The 25,321-nt window shown below is 50.1% G+C and overlaps 1 protein-coding gene across 1 annotated transcript in view; it reads left to right on the plus strand.

Moving 5' to 3' along the window:
• Positions 1 to 25,321, plus strand: part of LOC135829118 (uncharacterized) — a 68,639-nt gene that overhangs the window by 34,018 nt on the left and 9,300 nt on the right. The window contains exon 5 of the mRNA XM_065341524.1: positions 84 to 188. Within this exon, the coding sequence (XP_065197596.1) occupies positions 84 to 188 (105 nt within the window). The remainder of the gene's footprint in view (positions 1 to 83; positions 189 to 25,321) is intronic.

Here is a 25,321-nt window from a genome sequence, read left to right on the forward strand (position 1 = left end):
ATCTGGAACTTGTATGATTTGCAAGTGATTGTAAGAATGTGTATGTGTGTATGTGTGTGTTTGTTGCTATGGTGACCTAATAGGCGTGCGAACCAGTATCACTTCTACATGTCTGCGCGTTCCGTGGACATAAAGCACTGTGTGAGCTGCTGATAAAAAATGGTGTCGACGTTAATGTCCAAGATCAGGTGAGCTTTGGAGGTGGAATGCACCAATCAAATGCGCTTTGCAACAAACTCTTGTGACATCAAGTATTTTTCAAGGACACCAAACCATTTGTCCTCATGTGCTGAATATTAATGTGCGCATGTGGACATAGTGCACAGCATCATGTATGCCAGGGCTGTAGCTACCACATTTTGACTGGTCCGGTGAGACATTTTTTACCTTAAAATGATATGACCGAATCAAGTTACTACAATGTACCAGTACATGTAGTGTACCTATACAGGTTATACAATTACATCATCAGTTGAAATGTTTTTGGCGAAGTCACAGATTCGTGAGTGATAGTGGCACAGCGCCATATATAGATGTATACAAATTCTCATAACTTGGAGAAAGATGATTGACACGGTCTTGTGTGGATCGAATAAACGTCTTCAGGCTGCGAAGTGCACTGAATGACTTCTCCGATGTGGCGTTCGTGGCTGGAAGAATAAACAGTAGGTGAAACAACCATTAGGCAGGCAATGACTTACACAGCTTGTGCAAAGTGAGCAGCTCAGCTCCTTACAACTTACAGTCTGTTTGGGGGCATTCCTGTCGCTCGAGTTGAACCCCCTTCGAACCGTTGAGTTGAACCTTGGTGTAAAAAAATGTTGTAGCCTGCAGGCACGATGACCAGGTGACTGGTGTACGGACAAGCACGTGATCGCTTACTCACCCGTGTTTTATTTTGGAATAAGGGCCAAACGCTGCATCGCAGCCTTCTTGGAACAATACCAGTCGACTCAGCATCCAAAAGACTACAACATATGGGCCAATCGTGTTCATCCGTGCTCATAAGAACGAAATGGCGCTTTTAGTGACATTTTGCATAGAATTCCCCCTCTATGAAACAGTGGTTGCGACTTCGGCGATGATATTTTTAGGAAAGGGTTTGCTCCCACACCGGAGTCAAGTGTCAAAGCAAGTCGTCGGAATAGCGTGAGCTCCAGTGTGGGAGCAAACCCTTTCCTAAATCCCCCTCTGATAGGGTCACCCAGTTTCGGTGGAAGAACGTGAGTTCGATTGGGGATAAAGGAGAAAGGGAGCGCCTCAAATTCCTCGGACCAAGATCATTCGACTCAGCATCCTGAAGACAGAAAAATGGTAAAATAGACCAATCCCGAAAAGATTGTCTGGGTTCGAAAGGGGGCATGTCAACTGAGAGTGCACTGTACAATACGAATATGGCACTAATTGATCAGCATGCGGCACAGGACGTGTTTGATAGTTCGCGTGTGAATGCGAGGGTAAGTACACGGTTAGCCCCTGCACCCGTAAATATGCAAGCACCTCCAAGTGAACCCGCACGCCCAGCTTGGGCACTCGTGCACCCACGCAGTCAGACACAAGCGCACACATGCATGCGCACGCCACTGGCGTACCCATGCTCTGACTCGCAGACACCCGCACAACGTACCGCTCACTATGGCGTGCACAAACATACAATAGACACATTGGGTTGGGGGTTTCCAGGATTTCTTTTGGATAATTTAAATTTTCAAGAAAATGCTCTTTGATAATAATTGATTAACACAAGCATCTGCATGCCGCACTCACACAACAAGCAACCAGTTTGGGGAATAGGAGGGTTTGTCATTATTGCTTTGCCAGGCTCCGAGTGAGTGACAGCTTAGAGCTGTGTGAATGTGTGTGTATGGCAGCTGGGCAGGGCCCTGCTGCGGAGGCTGAGTGAGCCGTATGGAGGCAGCCGGGCAGGGCCCGGCTGCGGAGTCTGAGTGAGCCGTATTGAGAGGCTGAGTGAGCCGAGGCTGAGTGAGCAGTCTGAGTGTGAGAGGCTGAATGAGCCGTATGAGGAGCCTGGTAAGCAAGGTTGACTCCCCTCCATGTATTTACAGAGTTTCGCCGGTAGACGGCATCGGTGTTGTTATTGTAGGCCGGTATGATAATGGATACCGACAGGAGAGAACTAGAATAGGAAACATGATGATGACAATAGTGGAGTGGGTGGGTGGGTTGAGAAAGAAATCCACTGCCAATGCGGACAAAGCAAGAACTGAAGTCAGGAACAGTGGACTTCGGAGAACAATGAGCGCGTGAGTGTTTGTTGGGAACAGAGCATGCACCTTCTGTGTTAACATATTTTTGCGCGCGCGCAAAAATCATTTAACACAAGCATCTGCATGCTGCACTCACACAACGAGCAACCAGTTTGGGGAATAGGAGGGTTTGTCAATTGCTTTGCCAGGCTCCGAGTGAGTGACAGCTTAGAGCTGTGTGAATGTGTGTGTATGGCAGCTGGGCAGGGCCCTGCTGCGGAGGCTGAGTGAGCCGTATGGAGGCAGCCAAGCAGGGCCCGGCTGCGGAGGCTGAGTGAGCCGTATTGAGAGGCTGAGTGAGCCGAGGCTGAGTGAGCCATCTGAGTGTGAGAGGCTGAATGAGGCGTATGAGGAGCCTGGTAAGCAAGGTTGACTCCCCAAATAGAGAACCTCCTATTCACTGTTAACTGTAGAGGGGGTGCCACAGATTGTGGACAATAGTAGAGTGATATTGAGTTACTGAGTGTACAGTCGGTACATAGGTGACATTCGGTTATGCTCTGGCACCCACAATAAGTGGGCTCAGTCTGTCTGATCAGCGCTTACCCAGGACCGGTGCTGCCAGCTTTCATGGCAGTTTGCATGTGGACTTCTGTCACTCGGCAGTGCAAGGCACGGCCGAAGTCTCCCCAGGAATGGACGGAAGGGCACGCACGGGAGTGGGCATGTGAGCGGCGGTAGGGTGGCACGAATGGAATCGCTTGAAACCTTGCCTGGAGAGAGCGTCAGCAAGGATGTTGGTAGTTCAAGGTATGTGACCGGCGGTGACCATAAAGTTACCCTTGGCGCAGATGAAGAAGAGCTGCCGTAGGAGTGACATCACATTAGGGCAGCGACTGGTGCCAGACTTGAGAACAGCGGCGACAGCTTCGTTGTCGGTATGGAAGCGGATACGCTTGCGACACCACTGGTGGCCCCACGTAGCACATGCAATGCAGATAGGATACAGCTCCTTGAACGTAATGCAGAGCGGAGTGTGTTGTGGTGACCAGGTGTCGGCGAACCAATGCGTGCCGTAAACTGCGCCATGCCCAATGGCGCCAGATGCGTCAGTTTCTATCAGGATGTCGCTGGCCAGCGTCTCCTGGAGATCGAGGAAGAATGACTTGCCATTCCAGCCATCGAGTAGGTGAGACCACCAAAGAAGGTCCAGATGACATTCTGGAGAGAGACGGATGCGGTGGTAGGGCTTGGAAACTTTGCGCGTGGCATCATACAGTGGGCGCATGAATGTACGGCCCGGCGTGATGACGCGGCTGGCAAAGTTCAGCTTGCCCAACAGCTGTTCAAGCTCCCGTAGACGGCAGGATTGGCGTTGGCGAAAGGCCAATAGTCTGGAGCGGATGCCGTCAACCTTGTCCTGTGGGAGACGAGCCACTTTCTGGACTGAGTCCAGTTCGATGCCCAGGAAGGTGAGACAGGAGGTTGGGCCGACTGTCTTTTCGTCGGCAATGGGAACTCTCAGGTAGCGGAATACGGAGAGGACTACGTTCAGACGCTGCGCACATAGCGTTGAGTTTGCAGGGCCACAGGGCCAGAAGTCGTCCAGAAGGTGCAGAAGGTTGGGAACCTGGAACAGTTCACAGCTTATCTGGCAAAGTGCGTCCGCAATGCAGTTAAACAAGTAGAGTGCGGACCTCAGCCCGAATGGCAGTACTTTGCCATAGTAGAATTGGCCCTGCCACTGGAAACCCAACAAATGGTATGCAGTGGGTGCGACCGGGACCAGTCGAAATGCATTGCGTATGTCGAGCTTCGCCATCAAGGCACCGGTACCTTGACGTTGCAGAAGCTCAATGGCATCGTCCACTGTGACATAATGAAGGGAGAACAAATCCTTGTTTATTCCATCATTGACAGACATACGGTCAGGGTAAGACAGGTGGTGAATGAGGCGGAATTTCCCGTTGGTCTTGGGCACTACGCCGAGCGGAGAGCATACAAATGGGTGGAAAAGCTGGACAGAAAAAGGACCGGCCGATTCGTCACGTCGGACCCGGTCAGCAATTTGTTGTTGTACAAACTGAGCATGTTCAATGGCAGTTGGGAGGTTGCCAGAGATGATAGATACAGAAGCACCAGAGTGGCCAATGGGGAACCCGTGTTGCAAGCCATTAAGGATAAAGTCAGAGAGGACACGATTAGAAATACGAGGCAAAAGAGTCATTAGGCGGGCTATGGACAGAGGCGTGGGGAGACTACTTCGCTGCGACGGGCTTGTCCGTCTGGCGGGGTCCCCGGCGACCGTCGTTGGTGCAGCGAGCGGCGGGATGACCCCGGTCGCCGCAGGTTGAGCAGACGTGCAAGCGTTCACAGGGCTGGTGTTGGCAAGGGCGGCCATGGTTGAAGTTGAGGCAGATCTGGCGGGTGCTGCCCGCCCCGGCCAGAAATGGCTGCGTAGGACGGCTGGTGTTGGTGCCAGCTGGAGCATGTGGCCCTGCCAAATACTGTGGGCAACGGTCACAGCTGTGGTGCGTTGTGCAGCGCGGACATGATGGTCGGGGTGCCCGGATCAGGTGCAGGCTCCAGAGGCTTTGGTCGATTGCGTCCCAACGAGCCGAGGTTGTTGCCACCGCTGCACGGAAGGCACGGTCATACCCCAGTACAGCTGGGGTCGCAAACTGCTGGTTGGCAGTACAGATAATGTGCTGGTACGTCACCAGCTCCAGTGCTCGGAATGTCACATGTTTCAGTGCGCAGGCCATGTAGATTGTGTAGGCTTCCAGCCAGGCAGTGAAGTCGACAATGGAGCGCTTCTTAGTCACACATAAATTGAGGGACACACGCCGGCCCTCTCCGTTGGCGGTACTGAGCTCCAAGGGCTCGGACCCTGCGCCCACATTCTCTGGGAGGAGATCCTCCAGCTCAAACTATTCGCCGCGTGTGATTTTGTCATCAACTTACGCGGGACCGTGGGAACAATAGAGCTGGACTCACGAGTGTTCGCCATGGGCGCTGGGATCGGAGTCAGCGCGGGTTGCATGAGGGAAATGTCCATGGGGCCGGAGTCGACCTGCGGCGGGTGATGGGTGACGGTGTTGGACGCGGTTTGGACCACATCTGCCACTGAGGGGACCGCCGCCTGAGCATGGCCGTCCGGATCCTGGCGAGCTGAAATTCGCTCCTCAAGGCGCTCGACTCGAGCGAGCAGGGGGTGCAGGGCCGTCGACACGGCAGCCGTAACAGAACGTGGATTTAGGCCAGTTGTGAGTAAGCTGGCCGGCTGGGGAACGGCGGACGGGATATCGTCCTGCTCCGCACGAGCATTGCCGGAACGATCCGCACGGGCATTGCAGGAACGATCCGCCGCATGGTCCGCAGGGGCTTGATTTGGAGTGTCGGCATACGGGGACGACGAGGCGCGCCTGCGACTGGAACGCCTGGGCCCGGGAGCCGACTGCTTACGTGCACGGGGCATCTCCGTGAGCTGTGGTAAACCTTGAGATTGAGGTTGAGAAAGAAATCCACTGCCAATGCGGACAAAGCAAGAACTGAAGTCAGGAACAGTGGACTTCGGAGAACAATGAGCGCGTGAGAGTTTGTTGGGAACAGAGCATGCGCCTTCTGTGTTAACATATTTTTGCGCGTGCGCAAAAAATCATTTAAGTAAAGATGCATGCCTGAAACTAGCATCCGCCCGCCAAGGGCGCACAAATGGCCACCGCGGCCAGCAACTGCCCGCCGGGGGCTAAACTAGCATACTGCCCACCGAGGGCGAGCAAATGCCCGCCGAGGCCAGCAAACCGCCCGCCGAGGGCTAAACTAGCATACTGCCCACCGAGGGCGCACAAATGGCCGCCGAGGCCAGCAAACCGCCCGCCGAGAGCTAAGCTAGCATACTGCCCACCGAGGGCGCTCAAACGGCCCCGCGCGGCCAGCAAACCGCCCGTTGAGGGCTAAACCAGCAGACAACCCATCGAGGGTGCGCAAATTGCCACCGAGGCCAGCAAACTGCCCACCGTGGGCCAATATCATCTTGCCTGCCGAGGGCACACAAACGGCCACCGAGGCCAGCCAATCGTCCACCGAGGGCTCACACGACTGCCTGGCATCAGGCGTCACAACATTCAGACACAATAGGAGGCCCTTTTGCCCCAAAAAAATAGTAGTCATAGAAACCATGGCATCCCGTTCCCCGCAATCCACAACGAGCTAGCTTTGTGACCACGGCTGCAATTGCAGCAAATTACTCACAGTAATACCATGCCCGTGCAGGCATACACACACTAGTTATCATGGCAAGAGCCGCTCACTAACTTACAAGCTAGGCATCCCGGCTGCCTGCTGCACGTAACGTTCGCATGCAGAGCTTCTCCAGCGGCCCGCCGGCTTTACTTGTGGCGGGATGACAGAGACGGGGAGAGCACTAGCTGGCCACTGTCCTCTGACACCTGGACTCGCTTCGTGGCTGGCTCGTCCGCAAGGGGAGTGAGGAACAACGCAAGCTCCACATATTTCCCGCGCAGCACCTTGTCGTACGTACTGCGGGGCACGTGGTCAGTCACCCCATTAGGCCTCGGTCACACTACAGCAAAAATGTTGCGTCAGCGTCAGAATCATGAGCTTTTCCATGGCAACTGACGCAAATTTGAGCGTCAGACGCTGCTGTAATCGGCTGCGCTGCCGCTCATGGGAGTGACTCTTGGCAGAAAAGCAGTGTCTTTTAAGGCAGTTGCTTGAGTTGAGCAGTCTTTCAACATTCGTCTCTTCAAGGTTTGTTTTGTTACCTCTGTTTTCGAGATGAGTCTGTGGACCTACGAGGCCGAGGCTGCTCTTCTCCAAACCTGGCGGAAGAGCGAGGCGTTTTCTGAGAAGAAAATGATGTTGAAAAAGGACAGTAGTATGAGTGGGTCATCGCTCAACTGGAGCCTGCTGACTTGTGAGTGTTGTGTTGTCGTCAAGAGCCCCAAAAAGGAGAACCACTATGACGAAGTCAGGAGAAACACAGCTGCGATGCGGACTTTTCTTGCCTGATCCATGACACTACAACTGAAAAGGGCTTCAAATATTTCGGAAAGAAGCAACAACAATCGTGCACATGTGGTGGATCTTTCGTCTTCTTGTTATAATGAAAGTCAATGAAAAATTTGAAAACTTTGCCTTATTTTGTATAATAAACAAAAGGCCGGTTTCCGTGGGAATCCATGTCGTCATTGAGTTTCCCTGGTGATTTTGTGACGTTGACAAATGCGTCAGGCCGCGGCAGTCACGAGCTGCCAAAAAACAAAACACTGTGTGACCCCGCGACTGCATCAAGTGCTGCGGCTTGACGGTGCGTCCAGCTTCAAACTTGCCGTAGTGTGACCGAGGCCTTACAGGACCCGACATTGACAGCACTAGGGTTACACACATCATCATTGTATTCAAGACCGCTGGAGATATTCACACTAGGAGTAGGCACACGAGAGCTATGGATAGTCACACCACTAGGGGGAGACAGCCCGTCTACAACAGTCGACGCAGCCACAGAGGTAGGGGGGCTAGCACTAGTAGGCACACGTGTGGAACTACTACTTCACACACCCGTACCAGTGGGAAGCGACTCCTCCACCTGCACCCAAGGATCGGCAGTGTTGGCAGGGGCAGCCGGGCAGGACGGACGACGTGTCGACTTCGCCTGACCCAAGGCTGCAGGGGCGACAGCTCTAACAGCCGCCTGGTTCGATGTGGCGATCAAGGCCTGGAGGGTTGCCATTTGGCCAGGAGAAAACCCGGGCGCCATAGCCAGCGTTGCCCTGGAGCAGGAGGTGCTACAGCAGCAGGAGGAGCTCGAGCAGCCACGCTGCGGGTCGGGGGAGCAGGGGTGCTGCAGCAACAGGAGGAGCTCGCGCAGCCATGCTGCGGGTCGCGACTCGTCGGGTGTTCATCTCAGCAGAAAAGGGAAAACTTCGGAAGGAAGAAAAAGCTTTGACTGCAAACGCAAAGAACGCTCCTTCGCACAAAGACAGCTCAGCAAAACACGTCTCCAAATAATTAGACGCCGCCTCCACGACTGTCCATAAAATTTTGCCAGGCCACACGCTGTGCACGCGGCTTAGTCACAAGATGGTCACGTGACACTCACTCGCAGCACTCTACCACCAACATGCGTGTGCATGGGCTAACTAGGCTTTGCTGCGCAAAGCCCACCTTTTTCTCGTTAGTTGCATGCAAGAGAGACGATGCAACAGAAAGCAAAGCCTTTTGCAGTTTTCTCTCTCGCACTGGTAATGGTCTGCTGTTGGAGTTGAAATGCGAAGACATAATCCTTGTTTCGCTCTTCTGTGTAGTGTGAAGAGGTCAACGAACATGTAGAGCTCACTTTGATGAAGTAGGCAAGGCTGTGAGCGCTGTGGCTCAAAGCGATAGGCCCTAAATCTTACGAGATAGTTCGAGTGCTATTGTTTGTTGCGAGCGCTTTGTCTTCGATGAGCCCTGCCTCTTTCCTGGCAGGTGCCCTCCTATAGGACCAACCACGAAGTGACGGTACTCATCTGCAGCCGATCAACGTTATACTGCACAAGAAGATAGTGTTTTTGCCAAGCCAGTGCCCCGCCAAAGACCACCGCCGTGTCAAACCGTTTGAACGAATTCATGATGAGAAACATCATTCGCGCGAGCGTGATGAAGAAGTATTTCGAAAGGCAACATAGTCTTTACCTCCGGGACGACAACTGTGCGCACATCCTGCAAGGGGAGAATGTCACCAGCGACATCAACGAAGACGACGGCAGTATTTCGGAAACCTGGAATCAGCGGAGGTCGTCAAGCTCCTCTGCGACCCGGTACATGTACAGTATAGGTGACATGTCGACACGAGCATGCGGAAACACAGCATTCACTGTTGTAAGGTTGCGAGAGTTTGCGGAAGGAGTCCAAGTCGGGAAATCCATCAGCTCCAAAACCTACTTGTACGTGGGCGATGAGACTCCAGCATCAGCAGTCAGGACGTTATACTGCACAAGAAGATAGTGTTTTTGCCAAGCCAGTGCCCCGCCAAAGACCACCGCCGTGTCAAACCGTTTGAACGAATTCATGATGAGAAACATCATTCGCGCGAGCGTGATGAAGAAGTATTTCGAAAGGCAACATAGTCTTTACCTCCGGGACGACAACTGTGCGCACATCCTGCAAGGGGAGAATGTCACCAGCGACATCAACGAAGACGACGGCAGTATTTCGGAAACCTGGAATCAGCGGAGGTCGTCAAGCTCCTCTGCGACCCGGTACATGTACAGTATAGGTGACATGTCGACACGAGCATGCGGAAACACAGCATTCACTGTTGTAAGGTTGCGAGAGTTTGCGGAAGGAGTCCAAGTCGGGAAATCCATCAGCTCCAAAACCTACTTGTACGTGGGCGATGAGACTCCAGCATCAGCAGTCAGGACTTGTAAATACCGGTAGTCCTCACCGAGGGCTAGCTGGCCTCCAAACTCTGTCAGGGTCTGCCTAAGGTACCGAAAGTCCTTTGACTAGCTGCCGGCAGGACTCCATCAAATCCTTAAGCTTCAGCTCGGCGAGCAAAAGCCTCTCTCTGCTCTGCCATGAGCTGACACACACAAACTAAATACAAAACGATGCACTTCACACAAGCTGGCTTGCACACGTGCCCCCTTTCACGAACCCAGACAATCTTTTCGGGGTTGGTCTATTAGGTAGAAATGGTTCAAGTAACGTGTCATGTCTGGTGTGGCCAAGCTTGGCCGCTAATGTTTTTTATATTATATATATATATACACACAACAACAAGGTTGTAAGTTTCATAACACTAAAAGCTTTTCACCCATTTTCATCAGTAGGTACATGGGAATGAGCAAGAACGAAAACGAAGCCAGAATTTATACTGGGGGTAGAGAATCAGCAAGAATATTCTTACGCGCCTCAAGTTCACACTACACTACCATAAGAATGTATGGAGCAGTGGAAAAATGCGGGAAACAACACATGAAGGGAATGCAGTACCAGAACAAACACGTGATAAAGTTGTCAGTCCGGTTGCAGCTTGAACAGCCGCAGCACCTTGATGTGCTTCTTTTGTCGACACAGCTCTGGCCTCAAACTGCGAATGTACAGCGCCTCCAGTGTGAATCTGTGCGCGCTGTTCCGGGCTGGTGTGATAACACTGAAGCTGCTGTTGCGTTCCTGCGGGATGCACTCAGGTTGCGCCTGCAAATGCTTTGTGATGGCGCTATCACTTGTTGCCACACGTTTGTCAGGCGGCTTCTTGTACAGCTTGTCTGGGATATGCTGCTTGATCCTTTCCGAGAATCGCTGACATGTCTCAACAACTTTATCACGTGTTTGTTCTGGTACTGCATTCCCTTCATGTGTTGTTTCCCGCATTTTTCCACTGCTCCATACATTCTTATGGTAGTGTAGTGTGAACTTGAGGCGCGTAAGAATATTCTTGCTGATTCTCTACCCCCAGTATAAATTCTGGCTTCGTTTTCGTTCTTGCTCATTCCCATGTACCTACTGATGAAAATGGGTGAAAAGCTTTTAGTGTTATGAAACTGACAACCTTGTTGTTGTGTGTATATAAATTTTGTTCGCCTACCTCTCTGTTTATATATATATATATTTCGCTCCTGCTCTTGTAGCAGTTGAGCACTCTTGCGTGGGGTAGTGCCTTTGCTGTTTGCGTTATGCAGAGCTCACTGACTTGTCAGTTTGAGCACTCTGGCAAGGTACGTTCGGGCCGGATTGGAAATTTTTATTTCCATTGCTATCAGGTTCGGCCTCATTTCCTCTGTGCTGCGCTGATGAGTTCAAAAAGAACGAAACAGCATGCTGTCCGCAGATTGAGTATATATATATATGTATTTATTTATTTTTCATTGCTTACCACAGAACCATCAGATGCTGCAAAGCGGGGTGGTGGCATATTGGATGGAAGCGGGGGCGGGGCAATAGTCACTCCTCCGACCAACGGTCTCGGATTCATTGTTACTCATGTGCGCCCATACGTAGGAGAATAGAACATGTGCATCTAAGAGAGAAACTCCTTTGCAAACGATAATGGGGAGAATTTGAGATTGAGATAAGACATATGACATAACACAATAGTAAAAACAGTGCACCGTGGAAATAGAAAGATGGAGAGAACTGATAGTCGTATAAAGTATGATGACTGGGAGACACAAGGTAGGTTTAAGGCTGAGCGAAGGGGATCAGAGAGGGGTAGAAGGGAGCTGGAGTTCTGGTGAAATGCACCGCTGTTTGTGTTATTACTTCGTCCTTCTTTCTTTCTCTTCTTTTTTTCATTAGCACATGCATTTGTGATTTCTCTTCTTTCGTTGTTAAAATTCACATTTGTGTTTATCACTCCTGTTTCAAATCTTTATTCTCACGATATCCAGTGGCCAATAAGAGATCATAGTGTAAGAAAGGAGAAAGAGTGAGGAAGAATTGGGTGGGCAGGGCCAAGGGGTTAATGACTACTTAAGTGTACGGGCAGGGGTGGTCGCCACACGAGCATACAGAGTTGTGTACTTAAGTGTACGGGCAGGAGTGGTCGCTACACGAGCATACAGAGTTGTGCAACAGCAGGGATATTTCGGATTTGAAGGGAGTACGAGAAGGGATTTCACGAAGCTGGGCGGGCAAGCAATTAAAGTAATGAAGGGCCTTGTACAGGGGAGAATGGAGACAGCGGTCAGTCCGCGGAGTTGACAAGTGCCAAGTACGAGAGTGACGTAAATTATACGAAGGTTGCACATTGCTAGCAGTATGCAGCGAGAGTATATGTGGTGGGGCATAATTGTGGCGCAGAGAATGCGCAAAGAGTATATGTTTAACTTTAAAGCGTGAAAATAAAGTTGGCCATTTGATGCGATGCAAAAGGTGGGAGTGTTCTAAGTGTGTAAAGGGGAAGGTGGAGACATATTCTGGCGGCTTTCCGCTGGAGTCGTTCGAGCCTGTCAAGGGAAGTGTGTGACAACGGTGTGAGAGCATTGCTCGCATATGAGAATATAGGTAGTATGTATGTCTGATAGATGTGAGATAAAGAATCACTGGTGAGTGTAGACCTTAGTCTAAAAAGAATATTGAAAGACTTGAGTGATTTTTTGACTATGTATTCAACATGCTCCGTCCAACGGAGGTCATGCTGAAAGATTATTCCGAGGTGTTTGTGTTTTTGTGCTACGGTAAGTGTTGGTATTGGTGTTGTTTTACGTAAGTTTTCTATAATGTGTAAAATGGGGGTTTGTCAACTGACAACCGCTATATCCATTTCCTATTCACTCGGCGCATGAGCTGGATGAAATTATTTTATTAGTGATGTCGAAAACATTATTGACGATTCGGGCCAGCCACCCATCGTCAGAAAATTGTTCTGATCATGAGTGACGGGCCCGAAACGTCAATAAGTTTTTCGACATCAGGAAAAAAAAGAATTTTCATCCAGCGCATACACCGAGTGAATAGCAAATGAATAGAGCGGTAGTCAGTTGACAGACCCCCTTTTACTGAAAATGCAGTTGCGTTATGTCCACCACTTTTTGAATTTCTATAACATAAAGAAATAATTGGAGGAGTGCCCAATTTCAAAAGAAAAGGTGTCAGCACCGGCGCAATCCACACAGTTAAGTAAAGCCAATTTAGTAACCGAACTTTTTCATTCCCTTTTCATCATGGCTTAGTACAGGGAATAATGGAAACATGTTTTTTTCTCTTTCTAATATAGTTCAATTTTGTTTCATTGACAACGACAGTTCCTGATGAGTGTTTTACGAAAATTTGTTTGAATCCCAATTTTTCTCCACATTATAATAAGCAGTCAGAACGTGCAATAACAGGGAACAAAGCTGCCAGGCTACTGAGACATTCAACGACCTAAGACCTAGCTCTAACGCATCTCAAATGCGCAAAGCAGGATCCAAATTGGAAAATTCAAGGTTCGTTAGGTCCAACCCAAGTCCCACACAACAAAGAATGCCGACTGTTACAAGACGATGACGAGACCAGTTAACCCTTTGTGTACGGACTGTACAACTTTCGATCCCCTGGGATCGAAACTTTTCAAAATTTCAATCGATCGTGACTCAGTCATTCCTGTAGGTCAAAGAGAAAACTCCCAGCTGTCCATTGAAACAATAGCTGAAGCGCTCTGATGTGTGGTTACAGAGTTACGAAGCTCGAAAGTCGAATCGGGGCAAATGTCGCTCAATAGCCGCTCGCGCAAATTTGAATGAGGGATTTCCCCATCATTCGGGGCATGCAGTGACAAAGAAACACGTTCAAAATGGTGAACGGACCACTGGCAGTTTGTGACATTTTTTAGAAGTAACAGTTAGTCGTTACGAGCAAGGAGAGCGAAATGGCTGATGCAAGACGACTTCTGTCGGAATATTGGCTTTGCAGCTAAGACGCTGGGCTGTAGCGCTGGTGTTTTGACCTTCGTGGTGGCAAGCGTGGGCTCGATGTGTTCCTCTTGTGACGAGCTTTCCAGGAAGCCCAAGATTGAAAAAATCGTCAAAAGGAGACTAAAGTTATGATCCGGATAATTATAGAATTTGAGGTGAGTTGAGATCAAATTCCGTCTGTGTACAATTTTTCAGTACATAAAGGGTTAATAACATGACAATGCAGTCTAACTACAATTCGAAGCAGCAAAGCAACACATCACACAACTTGGGTAGGTCAGCAATATCAGAGATAAAGAAGAGGCTTTGGGAAAACGAATTGTACAAAACCGGACGCCAATATCTAACTGTACTCCTCATGAATGACACTATTGCGGACTAGTTGATTACGATAACCAAACCATTTGCAGCTACTGAGAGGCTGATTGCGGCATTCAACGCTGTGAAGCAGCTAGTCGCTTCATTTCTGCAACACGGGCGTACTTCCGCCCATCTCCAGATGTCCGTACGGCTGTCAGCTGCGATGCTTCACCTCAAGATTTGGGCGCTATACTCTGGCAGCACTGCGGCAAGGGCCAGTGGGTGCCGGTCACTTGCGCCAGCAGATCATTGACTGATGGGGAGAAATGGTATTTGCAGATGGAGCGTGACATGTTGAGTGTGGTATTCGCTTTAACTCGCTTCTGCCAGTACGTTCTGGGCCGGGATGAGGACGTCTTCATGTATCACAGATCACTCCTCCATATAGTTCAGAAAACATTCGCTGACGTTCCACCATGTCTCGAGTGTTGGCTATTATCTCTGATGCGGTATTCGTACTAACTCAAGCATATCCCAGGAAAGCAACTGTTGTGCGTTAATGCTTTGTCTCGTGCTCCGCTAAAAACCACTGTCTGGTCTCCAGCGGAGTCCCGCTCATTGCATGAGTACGTCAACATGGTTCTTGAGGCAACATCAGTCAACCTTGAGGAGATCCGCCGTTCTACTCAACACGGCCCAACACTTCACAGTTTCCTGCAGTGTGTGCTCACCTCATCCTGGCAAAATACCACACGTGCTGAGCTGGCGTCAGAGATCAACTCACAGAAGCTGACGGTGTGTTGCTATTGTCGGCACGTGTTGTGATACCAGACGGGCTACGCCACTCCGTCATGGCTTTAGTGCATGAGAGACACCCGGGCGAGGAAGCCTTTCAAGATTCCCTTCGGCAGAGAGTTTGGTGGCCGGGCTCACCAAGGACGCTTGTCTGTATGTGGAATGTTGCTTCAAGTGTTGGCAACGTTGCGCAAACAGTCCACACGATCTTTTTCCCACTGAGGCGTGTGGGAGAAGCTGGTAATCAACCTGGCATCTATTGAGGGTCACTCCGTACTCTTCCCCTGATTGTGTATGGTTCCTGCTGCCCTATTCTCAAAGTTCTGTCCTCTACAACGACTACCGCTATCGTGGACGAGCTAGATGAAGTGTTTGCCCAATTCGACCTCTTGTTGTATTGGTTTCGGATAATGGGCCACAGTTGGTGTCTTAGCAGATGACCACTTTATTACAGCATCTGGCCATTCGTCACATCTGCTCCAGCCCACATTATCCCGGTTCCAATGGCATAGTGGAACGACTCCATCGTCTCGTCAAGGGACTGGTGGCACTCAAGGCTCATTTACCGTTCCATCGACGACTGAACCAGGTTCAGTTCGACATCCAACATTCTCGACATCGAGGAGTGAAAGCCTTGTCAGATCTGGAGGTGGGCAAGTGCATGATACTCTCTGACGGATACAATGATCCAGCGAAGCTGTAGACGGTGGTGTAGCAGTTCGAGAGGATAGTGGAGGTAACCGACGGTGTCCCGATTCTGCTTCATAACCGCCAGCCTGTCAGAGAATTGGTCTCACCTGCTGTTGCATCGTCTGATTGGCCTGAGTTTGTTGCCTCAGTACCCAAGTCACCGCTGTCCACGCCTCCTGTTAGCGTTTCGAGTCCGACTGGCCCAAACGCACCACAATCGGCTACAGGTAGTGAGCCACTTATGCCAGCGTCAATGGAAGCTAAGGCACCTCTCACCTGTACTGTATCTGCTGATGCCTCTTGCGCGTGTTCTTCGCCTCGTCTAGTTTCCTTTAGCGATGTCTGCAGGAATCAGACCACTCCACCAGCCAGTGAGTCTCCCAAGCAACTCCATGACGGCATGAAAACACATTCTGGCCGTCAGGTAACCCTTACAGAGAGGGTCACAGCTGCTTATAGATGAGTGCTGCTGCTGTGGGACAATGTGTCCATGTACTCATAATTATGTCAATAACCTACGAGAAGACAATAGTCGTAAAATAGCAATGAGTAAAACCAATTGTGCACTCATAACCATGTACATATCATAAAAGTATTATTTGCTCCGTGTACAACACTTTTTTTGAAGGCTGCACACAGCTCTGGAATTGTTCCGTTTGACCTGGAATCACACTCGTGGCATTGTCTAACCTGTTTACAAGCTATAAGAAAAAAACAAGTCCGACGAATGAGATTGACTTTATTCAGAGTCTTCGTCGCTCGTGTCAGTGTCACCTGACGACGCTGACTCCACATCGCCAACAGTCGGTGCTTCCGCTCGCATTTCGTTCAGATTCTTTTCAGCTGCAGTGATGATACGACTCGGGACTTTGGCTACGTCCTCTTCATTTCCAGAGCTGTGTACGAATCTGTGACGACTATATCCAGTCGTTCCAACCCACAACCTCCACTTTGCTGTGAAACGAGTCGCTCAAGCACAACACCAAGCTTCGCATTTTCGCAGCAGGGTAATCCTCCCAGCATACTACAATGGCTTCGAGGAGGTCCCTGCGATTCCCCTTGGCGACTAAGGAAACGTCTGATTGGAGAGAGGCAAAGAAAGCCAGGTCCTCGACATTCCGATCCGGAGTCTGCGCTGGTTGCACGACGACTGAAATGTTTCATATTGCAGTGCGAGCGGAACCGAAATAATTATGTTCTCACGCTGCGTGGATGTATGGGGCCGCTCCGCAAGTACGAGCCTGGCCAGCTTCAATTCAGGGCGGCGAGTGCCGCGTGACTCCGTGTTCCAGCCGGGGTCTCCACTTCGTCACGGTGTCAATTTCGAGCAAGTAGGTGTTAGTTTTTTGCATTACCTGCGCTCTGCGAAAACCGACCTTAGGTGCTTCGTAATTTTTTCGAGAAAAAACAAAGTTACGATCTGTCAATTTTTGAAGATTACAAGGTGTGAGTCATGGCGGAGTGAAGCAGAAGACGGTCGGTAGCTCAAATTGCTGTGGGCTTCTCCTCAGAGGTTCCAGCCTAACTCCTTCACGATGAATAGTCATTTTTGGCCTGGTTCAATCGCAGTTCTGATGACAGCAGTGCCGAGGAGTGTCGGGTGTGGAATCGCAGGACGCAACGCTGATCGAGCTGGACGGTGATGCAGAGCAGAATTTCGATCAGGCATCAGCTCTGCCACCAGCCCAGCCCATCAATGCCGGCAATAAACAGAGTGCAGACCAAGTACTGTCAAGTACTGTCTACAATCCAGGAGGAGCGCGACAAGTTCGACGAGGGCTGTAGGTGTTCCGCACTGGTGCTGTTTCAAGAGCGTGACACTTGAAACTTTGCTTACACTTACAGCGCACACAGCGCATGTCCTGACCAAGTCAGAGTGCTGCTTGTGTGTGTACTTGTAGGCGGAAAGCTAGACGTGCTCAGGAGACGTGATAAGGCTACCCAGCGCGTCCAGCATGCCTGGGAGATGTGATAGATTGGGCTCAACAATACTACTCTGAACTACTGAAGTACAGTCAGTGGCTGGTGTGGATGTCATGTACATGCATGTCAGAACGTCTTTGTGTATGCCTCCAGGATCAAGCCGTGGGTGCTGAAATCTGTGCAGGCTGCTGTCAGTGCAAGTGAAATCAGCCCAACACAGGAAGGGAATGAACTCTGGAATGCACTGCCTTAGGGAAGATGTTGTGGAGCTGAAGCATTTTATCGAGCATTAATGCCATTATGCTATAGTTCATGGCCTCCTTTAACCTGCAGCTCCACATGAGCACAACAAGCCAGTACCAACCTACATGTCTTTGCCCAGTATCACTACGAAGAAGCTTGTTCACCAGGCATTCACAAAGCCTGGTGGCAAAGCTGCATACAGTACGCTTGGCAAGATTTGGAAAAGAGACTGCCATGATATCACCGATTACGAAACAATGTGTGCGGCTGATGTAGAAATAACTAGATGTTCTAACTACCAGTACCAGATAAAACTATCAATATCCTTTAACCCAGCATTGATCCGAACTTCTTCACTACTTTGCACCTTCCTCTACCCATCACTCTGGCTGGCATATCCTCAAACAGAGCGAAATACCTCTTCCAGCAGATTCGTGAGCAACACCATCCACAGAACAGAGATAGAATGTGTGTATCTCCACAACAGGAAGATCCAATGCCATCATAAACCTTTCCTTTTGAACATTATGACATACAGATTTATTCTGCAAAGTTCGATTGTAATCATACTGCTTGAATTCTTACAGCATTGGTTCCACAATGTAGCATAAAATCCAGGATTTTTGCTATTTTTCCTAAAAGAATGCAGGAAAAGTGCAGAGAAATTGTCATTATATCTAACTGAATATGTATGCAATCCACCTAAGTCTTCACCAGAAGTTGAAGAAAGGGTCATGGGTTAACAATCCAGCACAAACTCAATTTTGCCAAAATAGCACCTAAGGTCGTTTTTTGGCAACGTCCTCACAGCATGGCTTCCGTGGAGAAAAAAAAAACTCGTGAGTTCCTGTTGGCAACGTCCTCACAGCATGGCTTCCGTGGAGAATCTGTTCAGGATCAACCAAACGTACCTCAACCTGAATGTAGGTTGTCGATGACAGACTTTGCTGCGGTTCGCTGAGCAGGTTCTTGCTAAAAAACACTGTTGAAAAAAAGTCACGAAGTTTTGTATACGGAGGAAGTAAATGAAAAAAATGTTTTCTCGTGACTATCATCAGTGGAACATTTTTTTAATTTTAAATGTTTGGTTAGCTTTTGGGCTAACCCTAGTTAGCAATAAGACCGATGCGCTGCTCTCTATTTCATGCTGCCACTGAGCTGGGTTTACAGGCGCACTTGACTGCTGTGCATGCGTGCCCAAATCACCTTGGGTAGTTCTTGCTGTGCTCACTTAGGCTTGTGCTTTCCTTTGCAGTGGTACTGAGCAGCCACCAGAATTTATCTTGGAGAATATAATTATTCCCGTAGCTATGCAAAAGAAGTTACATCAGTAACGTCTGGCGCTAGCCAGGGTCTACACAGCTTTAATTCCGCGTTTGTTTGTCCCATCGGCATGCCCGGCGCTATCCCGTACCTGTCCCACACCGTACCGTACCATCAAAGACAGCTGGCCACAATATTCAAATAGGGCTTTCAAATACAAGATCATAACGTGAAGCAACTTGGAAGAATGAGTATGTGTGCGAAGTGTATTGGGGGAATGCATGCAGGGCAATATTGTTGGTTCGGATCCCAGGCTGGAGAAATGAAAAAAAGTATAACATCCCTATTCTTTTTAAGGTGGTAGGTGGTGTCGTATTACCCTCGAATTCAAAGAGAAAGTTTGATGTAGCCAATCTATGGAAAAAAAGATTTCCATCAGTTCTAATAACATGCATGATGAGCTAGCTGGGCAAAAAAAAGATAGAGAAGGGCCCTGAGCTTCCAAGCTCTCTCGTTTATTAAGACTCTTTGTAGTTCCCTCGCAGCCATTTACTGCACGACAAACATGTTGTCTACCTCTGAAGCATGTCGTATGAAAAGTGTCGGACTTCCGGGCCGAGCTGGAAGGCCGTGGGCTCAATTCGAGTGGAACAAAGCCCACGCTACTTGCCCGTTTGTTGCTCAGTATCGAGGACACGTCAAGCACAGGAACCTCTAGTCCCGTCGGCCACGGTATCTTTGCAGCGGGCGCAAGAGCAGGAACAAGAGCAGGAGCTGGAGAGTGTTGCAGCAGCCTCTCCGAGTCCCCTGGTCCTCGACCGGAGTAGGAATGTCGATTTGTGCCAGTTTGTGCGGCGGGAAGTACACTCCGCCATCAATGTTGCCTTGTCGGAAGCCATCACTCCAATGCTGGCCACCAATACCGCCCCTGGATCTGGAACTCCACCTCCGACGGAGTCTCCCAACGCTGGTAATCTCGCCGTTCCCCAGACTTAATGAGTGAAAGTATTGAAGGTGGACTTTGTACATTTCACCCAGCTGCTGCCCGATACCATGGCAACCTTGTATTCTGCTCCACGCCAGCTTCAGTTACAGTTCAACAGTGGCTGGAAGTCTCTGGAGGTGGTGGAAGGTGACGCTGCCCAACCCATTCATCGACACATTCACGACTTGCCGAAATGGATGGAGGCATGGACTCTCTTTACGAACGTCGTGTGGTCTGCCAACCCGCTCCGCCAAACATGTTGTCTACCTCTGAAGCATGTCGTTTGAAAGTGTCGGACTTCCGGGCCGAGCTGGAAGGCCGTGGGCTCAATTTGAGTGGAACAAAGCCCACGCTCCTTGCCCGTTTGCTGCTCAGTATCGAGGACACGTCAAGCACAGGAACCTCTAGTCCCGTCGCCCATGGCTTCCTTGCAGCGGGCGCAAGAGCAGGAACAAGAGCAGGAGCTGGAGAGTGTTGCAGCAGCCTCTCCGAGTCCCCTGGTCCCAGACCGGAGTGGGAATATCGATTTGCGCCAGTTTGTGCGGCGGTAAGTACACTCCGCCGTCAATGTTGCCTTGTCGGAGGCCATCACTCCAATGCTGGCCACCATTACCGCCCCTGGATCTGGAACTCCACCTCTGGCGGAGTCTCCCAACGTTGGTAATCCCGCCCTTCCCCTGTACGAGAGAACAAATTGAAGGGTGACTTTGTACATTTCACCCCGCTGCTGCCCGATACCATGGCAACCTCGTATTCTGCTCCATGCCAGCTTCAGTTACAGTTCAGCAGTGGCTGCAACATTCCTGGGCATTACCATGGATTCTGAGAAGATGAAAGCCTGACGACAAATTGGCTGACATCAAGCGCCAGTTGACTGCAGCGAGCATCAACCCCACCATGTGCCAGTGCGGACTCGAATCTCTTCTGGGGAAACTCTCCTTCGCTGCAGGAGTCATCGTACCCGGCCGGATATTTATGCGGCGCCTGTGGTCTATTTGCTGTCGCAACCAACAGCCTCACTACCGCATCAGTCTGACTACCGAGTGCTAGGAAGATATACAATGGTGGCTACGGCTCCTGGAATAATGGAACGGAAAGTCATTATTCCTGTTCCCAAATTGGACACCATCTCCAGACTTGGAGCTGTTATCTGATGCCAGCGACACACCGGGTTGGGGAGCACTCAACAGCGGCCGCTAGCTTCAAGGGCCCTCTGGTTGCCAGCTCAACTCGCTCACAGCATTGAATGGAAGGATCACTTTGCGTTGGTCACAGCTTGCTGCCCCTGGGGCAAGAAATGGTGCCAGCTTCGTATCACAATGCACTGTGACAACAAGGCTGTGGTAGATTGCATCCGCTCCACCACATCCATGTCACTGCGAGTGATGACCCGGATCAGGGAGCTGTTCTTTGTGTGCGCCCCCTTCAATTTCACCATCACTGCTGCTCACGTCGCTGGCCAGTATAACTGCATTGCCGATTCGCTGCCTCGTTTCTACATGGAGGAATTCCGGCGTCTCGCCGAAGCTGCTCAAGCACAACCAGACCGAGCAGTGCTGCCATTCCAGTCAATGTAGTAAGGCCTTGACATACAGGCACCGATTGTCATTGCTAATTTGCTGTGCTGAGAACAGGCGTTGGATCTTATCCATCTGCATGCTTACATTTATCCACCTCGTAAATTAGCCCTTTGCATGCTGGGCCCCTTTTCTCCAATAGGCCGGCTGTCAAGTGCACTGACTCTCTTGGTGAAGTTTGCGAGCACAGCTCCGAAAGAATATTATTCTCATTTCACTCCACCTTGACGGATTTTCATCATCCTGGGCTCATTGGAAAGATCAGGGCCAAGCAAATACATCATGGTAGCCATCTGCGACATAGACACACCAGAGCCACTTCCACCTTTTCTCCAAACTATTCCACTGTGCCTCGGAACGCCACAACAACTCAATTTCAAGTTCTTGTTCGCCATCTTGCCAAATTCAACCGAGTCTCACGATTCAAACTGCACTGCGAAGCTGAGATCCAAGCGCTTCATTTGATGCCTATCAACCATGCGACATGCTAAAGATAAATCCCCTAGTATGCTCCAAAAATTGCGAAGCCATGAACAAAACAATTCCCGTTCGCTCTGGGCCATAATTTCCGTGTTCATCTTGTCACCGCTCAGTGAATCTTTATTCTACGGTCAAAAACGTTATATCATCGGAAAGATGAGCTCAAGACCTTTCCAACGGTTTAGTGACTGGTTCGGTGCATTTTGTGTCTCACGGAGTTACGATAGTTTGTACACTGGCCTAAGCACTGCCACGTAATGCGCGAATTTCCATAGGTGGGAGTGCATATATGCGGTCCTGGCTCGAAAAGGAATAATGACTTGTTCTTAGCTCTCGTGCATTGGTGGTGAATGCTTGCTGGGGTGTCGTGTACTGGTTTTTTGGAAACAGCTTCCTTCAATTAGTTGCTTTGCTGCTACTATCTCTGTTTGAAATTGCGTACTATTGGTCGGCTGTTTGCGACGCCAATCAGTAGTCATTGCACCCGATCGCTGGTACTATTGTCGCTCAAGCATGAGCGATTGCTTTGGCCATTTGCAATGCCAATTGCTTCACCCTGGTAGGGTGTTAGCAACGTCGATCAGGAACCGGCATCCGCTCGCGGGTACTGTTGCGGCTCACTCATGAGTGATCACTTTGGCTGTTTGCAGAGTGTATAGGAAAGAAGCTATGAAGAGAGTCAATCGTTTCGTTAGCCATTCTACTGGGAACGGCAGGGTGGCCGATTGGCTCCGCGCTGCCGCTGCTTGCACCTGATGCATGGGTGGTCCTTGCCACACTGGCTGCAGTTATGGGAGAAACGGCACGACGACGAAGAAAAGCGACCTCTATAGAAGATTGGGCAGATTTCTCGGCCTTAGCTGGTGCGAGTGAAACCACTGGAGGTAAATGCTGCTGGCTTGGGATATTGGGCTTGAGTACTCAAAGGACACAGACCCGCCCCTGGATGGACCGTCTTCCATTGAGGGCATGTTGGGCACGTATGTCCTGTGAACTTGAGTGTGAAGGCTATCTGGCACAGGTTCACAGCGACGGTGGCCAATCTCTTCGTCCCTGGTTGCTGGGCCACGAGTATCCGCAGCTGGCGGTCGTATTATAGCCACGCGCTTAGGGACAATTGGTGGTTAGCAGTCACTATCAACTACCCTTACGCAAACAGTTCAGCAATGCGGTGTGGGGCAGCAGCTGTGATAACAGACATGTATATGGTCCAGGCATCGAGCCAGGTAGCTATATCGTGAGCCTTCCGACGCATCTGCCTCGCGTCATCCGACTCAAGTATATTTAGCTGGCTATCGTTATTCGGGCTATGCACCAGCCGGAATGTTCGGGGGTGGGGGTGGGGATGGAAGATATCAGTAAACAAACTTGAAATATCTACGAACTCCCCTCGCAAAATATATTCTTGCACAGCTTTGGGCACAGCTGGTGCATGTGGCTGAACGGGCAGGTTTCAAGAGCCTGGGCCTTGGGCTGGCGTAGCGGCGTCAGCAGCCGCATAATACGTGCGGATAGGCATAATGCTCCCGGTAATGGCGGCCGACAAAGCTGAATGCACCTCGTCCCGTACGAGAGCGCGGAGGCCCATTGAGCCCCCGTCACCTGAGCTGGTCAAAGAGGCATTGGTTTCGGTCGGGCTCCTGGGCTCGCCAACCGTGTCCGCACTGTCATGTTGCTGGTTTTCGAGGCCAGAGCAGACCTGACTACCAAGGGATAGCTATGCGAGCAAACAGTCCTGTAAAATACTTATTTTTCCTTTCGGGTTCAAGCCGCACTGAGAAAGCTCGCCATGGAGGGCTTGGCAAGTTATTGCCTTGACAGTGTATACAGCTAGGTGATACATGCTGAAGAAATACAGTATCAAGGTGACACTCTGCCTGGCAGCAAGGCTACGAAAGGAAAAGGAATACTACAAAGAAACACGTCTGAAGCACGATCTATTGTCTGCCAGAACACAAAAGGGCAAGCAATATTTGTTTTCTTTTCAGCAAAACAGACTGGGTGGCATTTGTGATTACGCAGCAAAGCAAAGTCCATAACGTCAGTCTTGAATGCAGTACAAAGCAATACAGTGCAGTGTGTGTGCTAGTTCGGATTGTTGCCAACGAGTACTAGCACATCTAGATGTACTGCAAAACCGGAAAGTCTAACGACCAAAATGTTTAACGTTTTTGTAATTTTGGCATGATAACGTGCAGAAAATTTAACAATGGCTGCCTGGCCACTAAGAATATGCATTGATGCATGCGCATGTTCACACATTGGGTTCAGGATAACGTTTCTTCAAATAGCGAATAAAAATTGGTCGTTAAAACTTTGTGACTCGTTAGACTTTTCGGTTTTACAGTAGTTACATGTACTCGGAAGTAGTTACATATAGTTACCCTTTACTCCCTTCCCCCCCCCCCCCTCCCCCACACACAGGGCCGCTGACCTTTAACCCTTTGTGCGCTCAACGAGCGATTTCGCTCGTTTCAAATGCGCGTCACATTTTTGATCGTCGCGCTTGACTGGTTTACCGCATCGCGCCGAGACTTCACCACCGCGTACCTGAGAAAATTTCCGTGACGTAGGTACTAAACATGATGTAGGTCGCCACTAAAATTTTTTTGATAGCACGCTTTGAAAGAGCCTTTGCAATTATGTCAAAATTAGAATTTGGACTTATCCAGCGATGGATGCAGACGAGGCGCTTCGCCTAATACAAGACGCGGACCAAGCAGATCTCCCAGTAGAGGATATCGCTTGCTCTTCAGGCGACGAGGTAGGTGACTCGGACAACGATTTTATTTCGTCTGACGAGGAAGATCGCCTGAATGACGATCTCTTTTCCGACTTGGAGCAAATTATAGGATCCGATTCGGCTGACGATATCGCTATTCCTGTTCCCGTCGCTGCTCGTGGACGTGGCGCTGGACGAGGCAGAGGCCAAGCAGTAGGTGTCCCCGCGCGTGGAAGAGGGCGAGGACGTGGAGCTGCATGATTCGAACCTACCGGAGGTACTTAGCGCTGATGTGCTTCATCAAGATTGTGGACTTCAGGGCAGAGGATATAAATGATCGACTTCGTAAGGTGCGATACCTTCACGACCATCTGCAGGCGGCCTGCAAGCGTTTGTTCATCCCTGGCAAGTGCGTTAGTGTTGACGAGCGCATGGTCAAGTGCAAGGGACGCGCTCCTTTTACGCAGTATATGCCCAAAAAGCCCGTCAAATGGGGCTTCAAGGTCTTCGCTGCCTGCGACGCCCAAAGCTCCATTGTTGTAAACTTTGAAGTTTACACAGGCCAGCAACCTGGAGGTGAAAATGGCCTGACTCATGCTGTGGTGATGCGGCTGGTCAGTGACGTGCGCGCCGGAAGTGTGATCTACACGGACAATTTTTACACTTCCGAAACCCTGGCCACATCTCTTCGTACCAAGCAAATATCGTTGGTTGGCACCGTCCGCGCG

This window comes from Sycon ciliatum, chromosome 13 (assembly GCF_964019385.1).
Source record: "Sycon ciliatum chromosome 13, ocSycCili1.1, whole genome shotgun sequence".
NCBI classification, from domain to species: domain Eukaryota; kingdom Metazoa; phylum Porifera; class Calcarea; order Leucosolenida; family Sycettidae; genus Sycon; species Sycon ciliatum.